The 18,863-nt window shown below is 36.1% G+C and overlaps 1 protein-coding gene across 1 annotated transcript in view; it reads left to right on the plus strand.

The window, feature by feature from the left end:
• The window catches only part of LOC145694359 (serine/threonine-protein kinase NLK-like), a 93,949-nt gene that overhangs the window by 44,454 nt on the left and 30,632 nt on the right, over positions 1-18,863 (plus strand). Inside the window, exons 3-6 of the mRNA XM_081770511.1 lie at positions 3,864-3,970; positions 8,009-8,094; positions 9,997-10,206; positions 15,112-15,300. Coding sequence (XP_081626637.1) covers positions 3,864-3,970; positions 8,009-8,094; positions 9,997-10,206; positions 15,112-15,300 — 592 coding nt within the window. The remainder of the gene's footprint in view (positions 1-3,863; positions 3,971-8,008; positions 8,095-9,996; positions 10,207-15,111; positions 15,301-18,863) is intronic.

Consider the following 18,863-nt stretch of genomic DNA (forward strand, 5'->3'; position numbering starts at 1 on the left):
GTTCATGATGGGGTAGCATACCGTACTTAAGGCTTTAAAAAAAAATTTAAAAAAAAGTTCTTTCGGGAGAAAAGGGGGCCGACAATGATGCCATTGCATGGGACGGTAGATTGCCTAGGACCGGCTCTGGCTGTAGTATAAACAAGACGGCAAAGCGAGAATACCAATCACTAGCCTAACCCATGCGTTCTTGGAGACGATCGTACATTGGTTTGAGTTGAAGTACTCCATAGTTGAATCTAGGCAATGTGATTGGTGAAAACGCCGTATTCGAGTGTTTTCCTAGAGTTTTGCCGTTTTCTTCCGCTGTACGTATTTTTCAATCATCATCCACTTCTTTAGCCTACAGGGCATGATCGCAGAACGTAAAACTAATATTTTTTTTCTTCCCTAGTTAATATTTCACAGGGACCCGAGCATATCCAGAAGGTTCCAGATTCAAACCTCACGGCTAACAATCCTGGCTGAAGTCTTAAAAAGAGTCATTGCTAAGTTTCATTAGATGAATGCCGGTTTCGTACCTGTATATAGCCCTGACAATTTCCTTTCCCACTGTTCCTGATCTTCGTTAGGGGTTCCACTGTAACTGAAATCCTTGCGAACTGATATCAAAAAGATAAATAAATAGAGTGCGAGCCTTTAATTCTTATGAGCCTAGGTTAAATTTAAGATGGAAACGCGCACCAACCAACTTTTCGTAATGTGCATCGTCACCGTTGCTGTTCTTTTACGCCTCCGAGGAAGAGAATGAAGAAAGATGAACCAAAACGAGTACTCATAAGGTAACTCACATAACAAGTAAATTGCAAATGACGATTTGTGGTGTTGGTTGAGTGATGCTGCTACTTCATCTGATACGAAATTTCGTGTTGAGGAACTAAGCATGGGATCATATTTTACGCGGCTGATACGAGAATGATAAGTAAAGCATAATGGCAAGCCAGTTGTGTAGACACGCCCTTTTTAATGTGGACGGTGCTCAGTTGAGTTCCTAATAGCCGATGAGCACATTTCATACTTGAACGTTATGCGCTAGCATGGAATATGTTCTTATTTTCTGCAATGCTATTCACCCTGTTTTCCCGCGTACCCCTAGACATAGGCCTACTTCGCCATCCAATTGTATACCCCTGAAGTTGTTTAAAAGAAATTAAATCGAAATGAACTTATTAAACTTAATACACATGTTCTGTTATTTAAAAAGGGGGAGAAATAAAAAATAACAACAACAAAAGGACAGACAATCAGTGTGCCAATCAAAAGGCTATTTGCAGGGGGATAAAGTATACATCCGAAACAAATAACATGGGAAATTTCAAAACATATGGGAGACATCCAGCACTACTGACGGGATTTTCCCCTCATCCTCCCTGATAACTCGCACACAGGACAATATTTAAAAAAAAAAAGTAACTTTAGAACTAACCTGTTAATGAGATGACTGAGTTTGTTTCCGGAATGCCAATTCGTCGATTCTTGGTCGAATCTTCGGGAGTGCAAGAATCAGAGCTGATTCTGGATACAAGCAATTTCTGTGCTTCGTTTCTATTGATGTTAATGCAGAGAAACTCTGTTCACACAAATATGTTGATGAAAGTGGAAGAAGTTGTGAAGAAACACTGATCATTCAATAAATGCTCCAACTATGGTCATTCAATAAATATTGGAAATACGCTTATTTTAAGATTACGTACCCCAAGAAACACTTTCGCGTACTCCCAGTTGAATCGCACTATCCTACTGTATTATTTATTTCTAGCACGAGATGCGTACGCAGTTTTATCAAGGTCAAGGGACCTCCGAAACCTCCCAAATTCATATAGTTTCTGGATTTTTTGTGCACTACGTACGTTGCTGTTTCCAATACATGTAACAGCCTACGTTGCTTTCGGGAGTGTAGTTTGAAGAAGGTACAGTCATGTCCAAAATGATTGTCGCATATCTATAAAATCATGTTGTAGGAATATGATTTGATAACGACTTTGGCCGGTGTTTCTTCAAGTGTTAGGATGTATGTAATCGGCAAAGACATGTATGTGGTAAATTTCATGTAAATAAGAACAATATAACGAAAAAACCTTCCTTGTCCATTTAGCAACATTTTGTTTTAAAATGTTTGCACTTATAATTCTTTTCCTACTAAATTTACCTCAAATGTACATTTCCCGATTATACACATAGTAACAGTAGTAAAAGTACCCTACAAAAATCATTATTAAGTTATATTCCCACAACAAGACAGTTATAGATATGCGACAATCATTTTGGACATGACTGTACTTCTTAACGTGGCAAAATATCATGGACAGTGCGTTTTTCTTCACTTCATATATTTGTCTATAGCCACAGAATGGAAATAGGTGCGATTAGTATTAGATTTCTGAATGTTATCTAATTCACTGTACTACCTTTTCGATTATATAGAAGGGGTGTTCCGTTATATCGATATGAGACTTAAATCTAGGACTTCAAATGTGACTGTGTTCCTTTTCCCGCGTGATGTCTATGCACACGAAGCGAATATTTTCAGCCGTCCGTCACGGTGAACAACAATTGTCATTGGAGCTTAATTAGCAGAATATTGATTAAATTTTCACGCGTGAGATCCATGACAAAGTGGTGATTGTTGTATCGTGAATATAGGGAATGGGAAAACTCCTGAGCTCTTCTGCCCGTCCATTGTTGTGAGATGATATCTATGAATGCTTCAATAACTTAAAGAGTTTGTTACCAATTGAGTAAATCGCCCGTTCGTTAGCCTCTCACAGGAACGCAACTACTTTCTAATGCTTAGCTGCGTGAGTTAATATTGTATGTACAGCTTACAGTCGCCATATAAAAGAACTTTTTTTTTCATCATTACCATCTGCATGTTATTCCAACTTGAATGTAAATATTAAAAGCACGATTCGTACTGTATTGTTTCCGTTTCGATCCTTTGGTCATATGAATTTGTGGTAGGCATCATGCTCTTGTGCTTTTTCGGGGTTCTTCCGTTTCCTCCCCCATTCATATTCCACCGATTCTTCCATAATCTTCATTATTATCACTCAGGACGAAGTCGGAATAAAATATAAAAGTTCAAGCAAAGGAAGCCATTCTGACTGGACATAAAATCAAACATATTTTAGTTTCTCTTACAATTGTATCGAGATGTGATTAATGGAATTAAGGAATATAGTTATCTTTCTTCCGTTATCATAAATGTTGTATTCGTCTCACCTTTGTCAGTATATTTTTCTGTGTAATTTATGATAATCTGTGTGTAAATCTTTTTACTGCCTGGTCACTACAACAGCTCCTGTCACATCTGTTTTGGAAAAAGAACGTAAGTGTTACGAAAACATTTCATTCGTAAGAGTTGTTGTGACATGAGTCAAGGATATTCTTCACAACACGAACACGATAAAATTTACAGTGAACAGTGCCACTGCTTTATGTTGGAAGAAAGAATATTTTGAAAAAGGGAAGATCTTTAGTTTTTTTTTTTTTTTTTCGTTTCATGGTAATATTTAATTAAATCCTGTGGTAAAAGAATAGGCGTACTTTGTAGTAAGTAAGAAGCCATAATATAAATGAGGATTACTTCAATAGAACAGAAATGGATGCCTTTAAGAAACTGTTACAAATTCAATGTGACAATTGGATTAGCATTTGACGTCAGTAGATATTTTTGTCTTGTCAAGAAATTCGATAGAAATAATTGAGATTTCAAAACTTACGCAAGTCTCCTGCAGTTTCCATAGAGACAACTTGGCTGTTCTTGATTTTGTTACTTTTTTTTTTTTTTTTTTTTAAAGTATCTTTGTGTATGTATTCTTGTATAGAATTTGTTTCTTTTTTTCCTTAACTCTATTGTTTAGCTACGTCATCACCGAGCTGTTGCAGAGCGACCTTCACAAAATCATTGTATCTCCTCAGCATCTCTCAGCAGACCATATAAAAGTCTTCCTCTATCAGATCCTCCGGGGTAAGTACATCATTATTATCTCAAAACAAAACAAAACAAAAAAAAAAGAAAGAAAGAAAGAAAAGAAAAGAAAGAAAGAAAGAGAGAAAAAAGGCAAGTATATATACAGGGTGTCCCACATAAAACCGGTACGCCTCACGCACGAGATTCAAGTAACACTTTAACAGCAACAATGAATAGATAATAGTAACGTTAAACAGTTACATGTTTATAAGAGATGCTGGAAGTGGTGAGCATGGGCATCCAGGCATCGCTGACCTCATTTAATGACGTTACCAGCAACACGCTTTAATTCTGCAGGCGTGATGTTGGTAATTTCTCTAATAATGTTCCATTTAAGATCGTCTATTGTGTGAGGATTGTCAGCATACACTTTGCTTTTCAGCGTGCCCGATACATAAAAATCACTCGATGTTGAGTCCGGGAACGTTCGGGACCAAAGGCCTCTACTGACAAGTCTGTCTTCAGGAAACACATTGCTTTGTTTGGATGTGTGGCCATACTTTGGTTGAATGTGTGGACAGTTGGTCCATCTTTTTGGAATACTGCATACAGCTTCTCTGCATCAACTTTCCGATAAAATGCAGTGTAGGCAGCTTTCGAGACAGTGTCATCATCTCAGCAATGATCAACCGGTACGTGAGACGTACCGGTTTTATGTGGGACACCCTGTATTGTGCTTTATTAAAAAAAAAAAAAAAAACCTACAACAGTCTTATTACGAGCTTTTTAAGTCAGGAATTCAGTTACTCCTGGGCTTGGAAACTAGAGAATTTAGTTTTGGTCAGGGAGATGTATTAGCAAAATTATTCTGTCTTAAATATTATCCCATTGCATCTGAAATATCACATGCATTTGAGAAAGTCTAGGTTGAGTGGGATGAAATATTATGTTAAGAATCTGGTGACCATTTAAGATAGCATCATGTTACGGTGTATTTACAGATTTTAAATTGGATATACGAGACCGTTTAGTTATACAAACTGAAAAACAATATTTATTGGAAGAAACAATTCTCTTACATACCTGAAGCTTTCGTCACTTCTCTACATAATCACCACCTTCATTTATACATTCGTCGTATCTATGCTCGAACTTCAAAATTTCCATGTTATACTCTTCTGCCAGCAGTCCGCCATTTTTAGAACACCCGGTATATAAATAAAATCCAGAAAGACCATAATGCATATTTATAACCAAGATCTATTTTCTATTATTGTCGAATTTACTTCAAACAGGGGTCCACAGAAGCTTAGTTGAAAATCTAACAGACATTCAGTAAGCAATTCATGTTTTATTCTTTAATGCATTTTTGTATAGTTTCCATTAGCAAAGAGCACACAATAAGTGTGTGAAAGGGTGTTCCATGCTATGCCAATTAGGCTAATGTGGAAGGTGCATTAGCCAAAGGATGCGAGAGTTGTGAGTTTATTTTTGAAGCCTGTCTTTAATTGTATATATGCTATGTACCTGTGTAAGGTGACCAGAGACGAAATAAACAAAAGAAATCCGCAAGGTCAGATGCGGAAGGGAATGAGTAATTTGCTTGTCCAACTTTATTTAGCGCCACCATTGTCGTCATGTGGAGGACAAATTTGTTTCAAGAACTCTTGTGTCGCACAGTCGTCTATTTCAGGCTTCTGCAATTTAATACGTTGTTCGTCCTTTTAAATTTGCGCCAATTGCTTTGTCTTCCTAGTTTGAGAGTTAAGTACTGCCGTATTTTGTTTTTCCTGTAAGCAAATACGCATATTTAACATGTCGTTTAATCGCTGTTAATTACCTAGGTATTTTCTAAAGAAAGATTGGAAAGAAAAAAAAAATAATGTGTGAAATGTTTAATCCACCTAATACATCAGTACCATCGTGCCGGCAACTTTTTTATTTCTTGGAACATGGAAACATTTCTTCATGTGTCTCTTTGTAGCCTAATGTCTAATTCGCGTGGTCCCGGCTTCGTGTCCCTGTGACTCGGATACAAACCGTGTTCCCACTTTAAACAATATGTCTGCCTCATGTAGCCTCCGTGCTCTAGAAGTACGTTAAACTGATTTAAAAGTAGGTTAAGAGTAGGTCAGCCAACCAGTATTTCCTCGTTTTGTCAAAATTACAAACATGATTATTTATTTGTCTGTAGCGTACATTTTACCACCAGGAAACTTTGCGAAGTGAGGGGTCTTTCCTAATCTGTTTACCGATATATTTCGGTCAGACTTCTGTTGTCATCCTCAGGGAAAGTAAATAAATAAAATCATATTACAGAATACAGCCAGGATGATCCGGTCGGGAAGTTTTCTATCTATCCTCAGAATGACCAGGAACAGGGAGAAGTTATACTCCCGTTCTGTCTTCGTTTGAATGTGGTTCAAGAGTCCATCCAGCCTCTAATAATAATGAAATATTTGGGTGTCTAAAGTCGGCCGGTGCGTTACCACCCAGAGACCTCATTGGCATGTCTCGAATGATAAGGGAGCAGAATGCGAAGTCTGGGGATAGAAGAAGTCTCCTCACTTAATAATTTTAGAATAAATTTACCCTTACTAGAGTGCGAAGAGTTTTCTTCTAGAGTCGTAACTCGCTCACTTTGACTGTGATTTCACACCCGGGACAAAGGGGAAGCACCTCTTTTCTATTATAAGATATATGCAAAGGACACGTGAAAATAATTGTCGGACTTTGTACGCTAATATGTTTTATTATTTGTATAGAATTTCGACTATTCCTTTAATATGTCGAATGAAATAGATGTCATATTTCGTTCTGATTAGTCTGGGGAAAAATAATGGTTCTTTGATGCATTAAGAAAAAATTCTTTGTTGTTAATTCAATTGTAGTAATAATTAAGATTATTATATTAAGATGTTTTTATATACGTGTGGTCGTTCTTTATACAACCCTGAAACTGCTAAAAGGAATTAGTGGTTTGGGCTACTAAGAGAGAAAAATAAATAAATAAACCAACCGGCAATTAATAACAGTTATTTTGTGCTTATTTCTACCTGTATTTGAAAGGAAAAGAAAAATTGAAAAAAGCTGAAAAAGCTCTTTGTATTGACTTTTCAATTAATACTTTACTTTGTGTCGTATAAAATTCCCAGCGAAGGAAAGTATCATAAAATATTGACTTTGGTATTGATCCTTATCGAGCAATGCCAAAAAATGTAACACTGTATGATATACTCTCGAAGTTAGTTTTAACTTAATCCAATTTGCTGAGTCTATATATTCATGGTTTAAAAAAAAAAAAAAAAAAAAAATGCAAGCTAGCCAGTTATGAAACAAACTGATACAGGGATCCTACTGGTCAAGGAAGTCAGGGAAAATGGTACAGGTCAGGGAAATTATATAAAATATATTTTTTCTAACATTAATTGCATACCCATTTCAGCTTAGCCATTCATTATATGAGACGTTGCTAAAAGTTTTGTGGGAAGTAAGTGAAATGTACGTATAAGAAATTGATTACTATTTGTCTCTATAGAATAAATGTTTTTATATATAAATATGAATCGTTATCTATTCCTTATTTACATGTCAAAGTCATCCAACCCTGTTATGAAAATCAGGGAATTTCCTGCCAAAGGTAATGGAAAGTCAGGGAATGGGATTTCTCCAGATCAGTAGGAACCTTGTGATAATCAGAATTATTCTTCATAATGAAGGCAATAATTATTTTATAACCTACACGTGAAAAATAGAAAGCAGCCGATATATTCTTTAATCATCCATAGGTGTAAGTTGACTGAAATTCAAAGAATGGAAAAAGTACGAGACGCAGATTTGTTCCCGAGTCGAGTCGTACTGTTTTCTATTTGATTGCTTATTATTTTATTTATTATTGTGATATTTTGCAATTTTTGTATTGTTCTGTTCTGATAATTCTAAGAAAAATTATGCATTGCTGCAACTTCCTGAAAATATGTTAAATTTGGTATAGTGACATGTTCAATCGAAGGCAGATACCTAGACAAGTTGTTAGAGAATAAAAGAAGATCCAATTGGAATACTTTAAATCTTATTTCACCTTTTTGTTTGTAGGTTTGAAATACCTCCACTCTGCGAGAATCCTCCACCGGGACATCAAACCAGGCAACCTTCTTGTCAACAGTAACTGTGTTCTCAAGGTGAGTCTTTAGCCTCCGTAACTCTGCCAAACAAAGCAACAGCCAAGACAAATTGCTTTTCCATCAACTTCAATATAACTGCACTGAAAAGTAAGCCAAAAGTGAGGTCCACTGATCAACCTACAATTTTAAAAAATCATTGTTACATGTCTGAGTAAAAAATAATGGTAATTCTACCGTACGGTTAAATTTACAAGTTAATACTAGCCCATCTCTATTGTATCTTCGTAACATGTCGACTAATTTCGTAATTTAAGTCTGCTTAAGGAGAGAACAAGGTTCTGATGCAGGATACTAAATCTGGTGGTGCACATTCAAATGAGTGATGTATGGTCAGTGCATTCGCTTCCAGTGCCATTATTTTTGGCTTTCTAGATTGGAATTCGGTATCTCGTAATTCAAATAGCCTCGCCGGAAATCTAACCGAGAACATGCTTGCTATGCTTACTATTTTGCTGAACGGAAGCTTAAAGATCAATTCATGCAGAAGATTTTAATAAGAGAAATCTGTATCTTGGATCAAGTTAGTAAGAGGTACAACTATCAGAAATGTATCTTGTCAATTAGTGCTTTCACCGGACATTGAAGGCAGGTCTACGCAACAAGCGTGTTGCGTAGGAGCTCTTTGGGAGAGATATTAGACAAATCCATCTTTGTAACATAACCAACCAACCAACCAACCAAAAAAAAAAAAAAAAACTTCAGATCATATTTTCAAGAACATTTGTATTGTCTACTTAAGTAAACTCTCCCTCCCCCCCTTGAAACTTCCTAAAAATAATCCTTATTTCTTTAGTTATATAGCGTGAACCTGAAAGATGTGTACAAACTCCGGGAGGTGATTCATAACATCAAAAGAGAACAAAAAGCTCTCTTGCATGTTGTTGAATTCTGCGTTGTGTACGAGTGAGAGTGTGCATATCTTTCTGTTCCGTTCAATTGTCACAATTAGATTTTCAATTCGAAGTTAGCTCCCTTGTCACTTTTACACGACGCAGAATTTCACAATACGCAAGAGGACTTCTTTTGATGTCACGAATCACGTCCCGGAGTTCGTGCACGTCTTTTAGGTTCACCCAGTATATAACTAATGAGTGCATAATTAGATACAGCTCTGATTTCTTATATCTCGATGAAGTGGACCGTGATATAAATCGAAGGAACACATTTTATTTTTCGGACGCGAAAGAGGTTTCAAGAGTAAATGCGTTGCCCTTCTTTCGTACGTGTTTCTCCATTATTGTTTGTTGTATGGTGTTGTTTGATGAGGCATTAAGATGAGTTATATTAATCTATATTTAAAATGTTATATCTGTTAGTGTTACTAACATTAGTTCCGTTTGTTCGGAACAATCTTAATATTGTCCTAGAATGTCCCATGTCCCACATTGGTCGAATATTGTTCCAATTTCTCATGGATTTAAGTATTGACACGAACTCCTGAATTTTGACACAAAACGTAAAAACTCTTTTATTTATCTTAGGCATCGTGTAGCTTTGTCTGGAATTTTTAGGATGTGTGCGAAGCTAAAAGAAATTGTAATAGGCAAGAACAAGTGTAAAGAAGTGTGAATTAAAATAAGAGAGAGGGGATAAGATAACGCTGTAGTTTTCTACTATAAGTTTGCATATAGTATGTCTTAATGTATTTAGTTTTGAAAAGTGTGTCCTAATTTTCACTTGACAACTCTGTTTAGTTTTTATATTTTATATGAAGACTGCATATAAATCATATTTTTCAAATTTACCTACACGTACATTAAAATTTGTGATTATTATTATGACAATAACTATAGTTTGAAAAGATTAGTTTTACCTGTCGTATTTTATTTTATTATTATTATTATTATTATTATTATTATTATTATTATTATTATTATTATTATTATTATTTTCTTTTAGATCTGTGACTTCGGCCTAGCGCGTGTTGAAGAACCTGATGAGTCAAAACATATGACGCAGGAGGTGGTGACACAGTATTACAGGGCTCCAGAGATTTTGATGGGAGCGAGGCACTATACGGCAGCCGTGGATGTCTGGAGCGTCGGATGCATCTTCGGAGAACTCCTCGGAAGGCGGATTTTGTTCCAGGCACAAAATCCTGTTCAACAGGTAATAAACGACACTATTTATGGGGGCGCGGTGGCTCAGTGGTAGAGCGTTCACCTCCGGTGCTTGGGGTCCTGGGTTCGATCCTAGCTCGCGCCGTGCGGACTTTGTGGTGGACAAACACCGTGCTCGTGGGTTTTCTCGGGGTTCTCCCGTTACTTCCCACTTTCATCATTCCACCATTTCACTCATCTCTCATCATCACCGTCTCCTTTAGCCTAACCGGTATAACCGTGGGACGTAAAACTTACAGACACTATTTATGTAGTTAGTGCATATATCGTTTAAAACGATCTAAGGAAATACATTGATCTTCGTAACGTTTTTATGGTGTTTTTGGTACACACTAACGATCAAATGTTTTCAAGCACTGGATTTTGTATCTACTGTGAACTTATTATTTTAGCACGAGAACTTTGCGGCTGTTTGACAGAGGTACTCTTAACTAAAGCATAACATTTGACGACAGTTGAATTGACATCTGAGAGATACGGCAGCTGATATAAATAATTATAATTCTTAAAATTGACACTCGAAAAGACAACTTGTAATAGCAACTTCATAGTATAAACAACAATCAATCCTTTGTTTGTTTAAAAGATATAGACATAGGAGGCCAATATATTGACAGCAGTTTTAAGGAAAAAAAATATAAATTTTATAGTTCTTAACACCATGTTGATCAACGTTTGAAAGCCGCCAAGTGAACTTTGTGGTGGACAAACACCGTGTGCGTGGGTTCTCCCGTTTCCTCCCACTTTCTTAATTCCACCATTTCATTCATTACTCATCATCACCGTCTCCTTTAGCGTAGCCGGCATAATCGTGGGACGTAAAACTAAAAAAATTCATTTCATTTCATTTCAACGGTCGAAAGGCCAAAACTGCCATATTTTGTAAAGTGTTTAACTACAGCCTGTATGTCATGTCTATGTTCTGTGCTCAATTGTCGCTCAGTGGGAGTGTCGTTGTTGCTGTTCTAACGAGCATGAATGAAGCATATAAAACCATGTTAAACACTTTTCAAAATATGATACTTTTGGCTTTGAAAAACGTTAATATATCTATAAGGTATAAAGAACTTAAAAGCATCTAAAACTTATTTTCCTGTATAAATTTCTGTCACTGCATTTACCCTATATGTCTGTCTATATCTTTCAAACAAAATTTTTATGTTGCTTAAACCTTCCATACTTTTGTTTGTACTGTGCAATAGCTATTACAAATTCTCTCTTTGTCCATTTTAAGAATTGTAATTAGATATATCATGTATAGTACTTTACAGGTCCCGTTTCAGTTGTCAAATTTTATGCTTTAGAGAGAAGTGTTTGTGACATTTGGCAGCAAAATTCTCGTGCTAAAATAAGGGATCTACAGTTAATGCTTACTTAAATCAGGGGTGTTCGAAAACTTTCGACCAGTATTGCATTTTTAACACGATGACTCGTCAGTACACAAACAAAACCAACCTTTTCCTTTTGAAGGGCAAGACCTACGGATGACATTATTCAAGGGAAGAATCAGTTGGTCTTATGTCGCTTGATGACAATGGCAAGCAGCTAACCGTTTTCTGTCGATGGCAAAATTTGACTTATTGGCGCTTCGTGCGTAGCCCTAGTGAACTTTCGACAGTTGCTGAGCGCAAAAGTCGGTTTAGTTAGTGATTTTACTATAACATGGACATACTATGTCTCATGTTAATTTAACAATGAATAAAATATGTTGTTGATTTTCTTTGTAATCAGGCGTCAAAATATATACATGGCTTTCTTTATTTATGTCCTTTAGCCTGTCATAGAAGAAATACACAGTATTCTTTCAATAACAACAATTAATAATACGTTACGGTGAAGACAAGCTGAGTGTGTTCGGAAATAGTCGTGAAAAAAGTACTCAAAGGAAAACTAAGCAAATGAATGGGAGAAAGGAGAAGGTTGACCGTATGTACCCACCAGTAATATATTAGTAGTAGATCGATCGAAGCATTTAAAACAGATATTGTGAGCCAAATACTAAATGAAGAATGTTGATTTCGAAAGATTTTGACATGTTAAAAGAAAGAAAAAAAAGTTTATCTTATTGGTGATCACTGTTCCATACACTATTCAAAACAAACAATAAACAATCTTTAAAATGACACACACACACGTAGAAAAAATCATTAAGTACAAAACTCATTTATTTTGAATACTCGTCATAATATGAACTCTATAATGATACCAATGAATAAATGAAAGGCCATGTAAAAGATCAGTTGTAACTTACTCAAGGGTATGATTTGACGTATATTTATATAATTAGTAACAAATGTAACTCTTTTGCGTCCAAATAGACTTTAAGAGCACTAACTATTTCAATGAACATTCAATAAACTATAGAGAGTCCTGGAAACAAAAACCAACAGAAACACGATTATAACTAATTGAGCAAATGACAGTTCATTTTCAGATTTCCTCAGCGTTTATTGCTACTGCAAATGAAGAAGTTCTAGGATGATTTACGGTTTGAAATCAAAATCACTAAGAAAAAAATATATCGGGATATATATTGCTTACATAGAAATTCCAAGTGAGACAAATTGGGGAGGGGGGAGGGAATCTTATAAGTTTACAATCACAGCTGTAATTTTACAGGTCATTTTTCAATGGCGAACAGAATTCTACAAAAATAGTTCTATACGATAGGCGGGAATTAACTCCTTATTGGAAACTGTGTACATTTTTTTAATACTTAACCAATTTTCACGAAACAAAATTGGAAAACTAATTCTAGAAAGTCATTTTTCTCTCTTTGGTAACAATTTCACATTGCACTTAATAATAGTTTATTTATATTATTGAATGTAAAGATACCTAGGTGATAGTTCGAATGTTCATCAATAGATATCACTCTTGGAAAGGTGGTCATATTATTATTATAAAGAAGATTGAATACAGTTATTGTTCGACGTTTACAGTCCTACAATTTGTTTAATAATTATATATAGTATTTATGTGTGTTATCCAATACGTCTAGAAATCTTTTGCACCATAATTTTTGAGAGAATGTAGTGATATGTGCAAGTGTTTATTGTGAATGCACGCTAGTTTCTCTGAACTCCCAACTCTTGTTTTAACATGTCATCATTATCTAAGATTATATCTAATATATTCCATCAAGTAGACGAGAACTTCGCTTAATTAATAACTTCCACAGATAAATGCGACTGTAATTTTCAATATTTAAGGGATAATCAAAGAACTTTAGATTATATGTAAAATATGTATTTGGTCTAGGAATTAATTCGTGCGGTTGGTACGCACACATTGAAGCTGTAGTACAAACACAAAATACATAAATACCTTAAGAAAAATATTGTCCATCGCTAGCCACCACTTTCGCCCATCTGTCAGGCAATGTACGGATTCCGTGGCGAAGGAAGTCCTCATCCTTGGAAGCGATCCAGTCAGAGACCCATGTTTCGATATCTTCTGAAGAAGTAAACCGCTGTCCAATCAAATCGTTGTTCATGCAATCGAACAAGTAGTAGTCCGAAGGAGCAACGTCTGGTGAATACGGCGGGTGGGGTAAACCTTCCCATCCGACATTTTCTAAATAGGTTTTGACCGGTTTTGCGACATGTGGGCGAGCGTTATCATGTTGAACAATAAGTTTATCATGTCTGTTCTCCCATTCTGGTAGTGTTCTGGCCAGAGCTTGCTTCAAACGCATTAATTGTCGTCGATAACGTTCTCCATTCATAGTTTCACCCGGTTGCAGCAGCTCATAGTACACCACACCTTTCATATCCCACCATATGCACAGCATAACCTTTGCACAGTGAATATCTCGTTTTGGTTGTGATGGACCTGGTTCACCTGGTTTCACCCAGGCCTTTTTTCGTTTAGGGTTCTCGTAATGGATCCACTTCTCATCACCCGTAATAATTCGATGCAGAAACCCCTTTCTGCTCTGTCGTTGAAGCAGCAATTCGCAAATGGTTTTTCGTCTTTCAACGTCTCTGTCTTTCAATTCATGTGGAACCCAATGTGACATCTTTTGAATCATTCCCATGGCTTTCAAGCGTTTGGAGACTGTTGTTTGATCAACGCCTAATGCTGCTGCAAGTTGTTCCTGCGTTTGACACGAATCCTGCTCGAGCAATGCTGTCAATTCTTCGTCTTGAAATTTTTTTGGCTGTCCAGCTCGCTCTTGGTCTGCCAAGCCGAAATCATCACTTCTAAACCGTGCAAACCACTTCTGACACGTTCGCTCAGCTAGAGCATGGTCACTATACACTTCCACCAAAATACGATGACTTTCAGTCGCACTTTTCTGCATGTTAAAGTAAGCAGCAGGACACCCCGCAAAAACACTTTATCAGGCACAAATTGCGCCATGTTCACTTAACTACAAACTGGTGTTGTTGACGCTTTAATCCACTGCCCTATACTACGAACGATACGCGATGACAGGGGTTTGCAACACATGTGTGGATACACGGAACTGTGGGACGCTCCGTTCGTTGCGCCATCTCTTGTCCACCCGCAGGAATTAATTCCTAGACCAAATAATAAGATCTAAATTAACAAAATAATAAAAATATGTTGAACACCAACACAGCACTAAGAGGAAACTAGTAGTATCCCTAGCGCTGTATTGGTCTTCAGTTTAATTTGTTAACTACATTATATTTTATAATTTTGATCTATTTGTCAGTTCTGTGTATAACCTAAACTTTACATCTTTGAATCCATTTTCCAAGTCTTGTGCTTCTGCAAATGATTGGCGGCATTTAGGTGTTGAAATCAAATTCAAAGCTTTCATCTTTCAGTTGAGTCATAAGCATTATGTATGCCTTTTGTTCGCGTATAAATGTGTATTGTTTATATTTGTACAGTGTATAATGAGGTTATATTTTTCGAACAGTTGGAGCTGATTACTGATCTCCTTGGGACCCCATCGTTGGATGACATGAGGTATGCATGTGATGGTGCGAGGGCCCATATGTTAAGGCGTCCACCGAAACCACCGTCTCTCACTGCCCTCTATACGCTCTCGTCACAGGCGACCCATGAAGCCGTCCACCTTTTGTGCCAGATGCTAGTCTTTGATCCGGTAAGTCTTAGAACGACGCTATTCAAAACTTTCTCCTATCGTACATAATTTATTTTATTTTTTGATTGAAGTTGTAGATTTTCTGAGTTAGTAACTAGTAAAGTTACACATTTTCACGCATTAAAAGTGATGTGTTCGAAACGATAAACAATCTTTATCTTCAGAAATACGAGGGCAATTCAGAAAAAAAGTGTTATGTACACTCGTAGATACAGAACTTTTATTATACACATTAGAAAAATACAAGTAGTTATTATACACATTACATTACTTTTCAATGTATTCACTATTCAAATTGAGGTAAACACCGTGCTCGTGGGTTTTCTCGGGGTACTCCCGTTTCCTCCCACTTTCTTCATTCCACCATTTCACTCATCTCTCATTATCACCGTCTCCTTTAGCCTAACCGGCATAACCGTGGGACGTAAAACTCAAAGATTTCATTTCATTTCATTTTTTCAAATTGAGGTACTTGTCTTAATGTTTTACAAGGTTTGAAATACTTTCTGCAATGTAATCACCCACTGGGAATGAAGCCACCCGCTTACACCATTGTGAAGCACATTGTCATTATCGAAGTGGTGAGACACAAGCTTCTGTTTTATGTGCCTAAAGAGGTGCAGTCGAGTTCATTACTGACTACAGATGGACACCCACTTCTTGACGCGTCGTGCACGTCAGTTCGTCCATGTTTAAACGTGCGACACCATTCACGTACGAACCTTCAGTCATCATGTTTGGTCTAAACACCACACAGTTCGCAATGAACCGCAGCTGCCGAAAGTTTTTTTTTTTTTTTTTTCCGCGCTTAGAAATCGTATTACCGTACGCACTTCACGTTTCGCGGATTTTTCTGTTGGTACGTTCATTTTCAATTGTTATAGCGAACGAGTGAACTGCAACACAACCTTCTCCTTCCAATGCTCACTGTCTACTGAACTACTGCACACAGCGTCACAGGACTGGCATCGCTCTTCCCTGCAATTTCTTGTGCATTCGCAAACAGTTTTTTTTCCGAATTGCCCTCGTACATGCAATCTAATGAAAATTGCTCTTAAAATTCCTGAAGAATAACACTGCGCCTTTGGAACAATGAATGAAAAATAAATAAATTAAATAATAAATAGCTTACATAATGTTAAGAATAACCTTACACTGCAAGTAAATTATATCAGCGAAATGATTTCGAGAACCGCTCTGCCGTCATCTTCCGTAATTGAAAATACGAAAATCACTGAATACAGTAAATTCACATTTATGGGTCCATAACTAACATTCAATAAAACATAAGTCATAAAAGTGAAGTAATGTTTTGTCAGTTGATAAACTACAAGTTTGTGATTCGTTTATTTATTTATACATGTCATTGGTAGGATTGTTCGTTGTCCCAACATATGAATTACATGTTGTTGAATGTTAGTAGTGAATTAATAAATATCTGAGTTCAGTGTATTCATTGTTTTTTTATACTTAGATGGACCGACGATGAGAGGTACAGTGACTGTGGTAGTTATTTCACTGGGATAAGCACATGGACACTGCACAGTTAGAAAAATGTGCCAAACTATTTTTGTATTGCATTTTAACACAGGATTTATGTTTACGTAGGGTTGTATTAAATGGTTATGAAACTCACAACACATATTGAATTTTTTAAAAAAATATTTATTTATTGGTCAAGTTAAGCATGCACCAAAGAATACCCCAGATGCGTTTTGGAACCGGATGAAGGGGCGTGACGTCTGGTTTTCTTAAGGTAAATTTAAAAAAAAAATTCACGCTCTGTTTTCAAGATATCAGATTGAAATTTTGCATACGGATTGTGTGCACCTTTGAGTATTTCTCAAGTGATTTTGAGATGTCTACGTCAACCCTGACCCGGGCCAGAGGGGTTAAAATTTTTCTAAAAGGGGATTTTTTTCCGCAAAATTTCCCGGATTTTCCCTAATATACATATAAATGGATCACCTTCAGATTTTCAATTTTTTTCCGCTCTTTGTTTTCAAGATATAACATTGAAATTTTGCACAAGTATTGCGTACTTAACTACGTTTTTTTAAAGTAATTTTCAGATACCTACGTAAACCCGGACCCGGGCCAGAGGGACGCAAAAGTTTTGAATTTTTTTTTTTCCCGAAACGACTCCCGGTTTTCTCCAATTTCCCAGTTTGCGGTGCATAATACGGACAAGCGAGTGATGCCGTTAGATTTATTTTTTTTAAAGATATGAACCATGATTCTACAATAGACCGCAAGGAAGCAGTAACTGTTTGATTGAAAATCTAAAATTTACCTCAAAAAGTAGAAATCCTAAAAGGGTTAAAGATAAGGAAAGATGGGGTGTACTCTTATGAACTGGACAACTTTCAGCGCGAAAACTTCTTTTCTCTGTGACCCCATCGTTTCTCAAACTGTCGTGTTTGAGACCTGTCCTTAGTCATCTTAGATTGAACATTAGTCTAAAAAAAGAAAGAAGAAATAAAATTCAAATGAATTGCATATCACACATTATAATGGAGAATCTCAAACAAGTGTAGATTATTATTATTATTATTATTATTATTATTATTATTATTATTATTATTATTATTATTATTATTATTATTATTATTATTATTATTATTATTATTATTATTATTATTATTATTATTATTATTATAATAATCATAATCAATACTATTTGAAGAATGTATGTATGCTAGAAACATTTATAATAAAAAAAAGTGATAAAGTTTCTTTCGCAGGGAACAATAGTAGGGCGTTCCGTAAAAAATTCTGACCAACAAAAGTGGTCCCCACTTGAAAAATACTTAAGAAAACCTGATTTGACCCATGAGAGATGTGTAGCTTCTTTCTTTAATTTTAAACTTTACATTACCATTGCAGTTACTTGGCTTTTGTACTAATTAACTCTATTCTCTCTTTAACCCGGAGGTTCAATGACGCATTCATAGATCACTCCATTGACTGCTGTCCTTAGACAACTGGATCTAGTTTCTACTTTGTATTCCTTTTACTGCGAGATCCTCATAATATTGTCCTCCCATCTACTTCTGGGTCGTTTTCCGATTGTGTTTCCGTTAAAAATTTTGAAAGAGTCTGGTTTCTTCCATTCTGGCTACTACATGACCTGCCCTCCTAAGCCTTCTAGACTTGATGACCCTAACAGTGTTTGGTAAACGGTATAAATGATGAAGTTCCTCATTATGAAGTTTCCGTTATTTCCCATTTCAGTCTCCCTTCGGTTCGAATATTCACCTCAAGATTTCATTCTCAATTTCAGGTGGCGTTCTTCCCTCAAAGTAAGCAACCATGTTTGACAACCACGGAGCATAAATCATAATTATCATTTTATATATTTTAAGCTTCAAATTCTTCAACAGAATTCGCATAGACTGGATAAAGACTCATTCCTTGCTTTCAGTGAACTTCTTTGTGGATACTTCTCTGGTCTATTAATATTGATCCTACATATTTGAAAATGTCCTTTTTATCGAAATTATTATTTGCCATTTTAACGAATCCATAATTTGCAGCACTATGGTTACAGCGAATCTTCATGT

This window comes from Thermobia domestica, chromosome 9 (assembly GCF_964235325.1).
Source record: "Thermobia domestica chromosome 9, izTheDome1.hap1.1, whole genome shotgun sequence".
Classification (NCBI taxonomy): Eukaryota; Metazoa; Arthropoda; class Insecta; order Zygentoma; family Lepismatidae; genus Thermobia; species Thermobia domestica.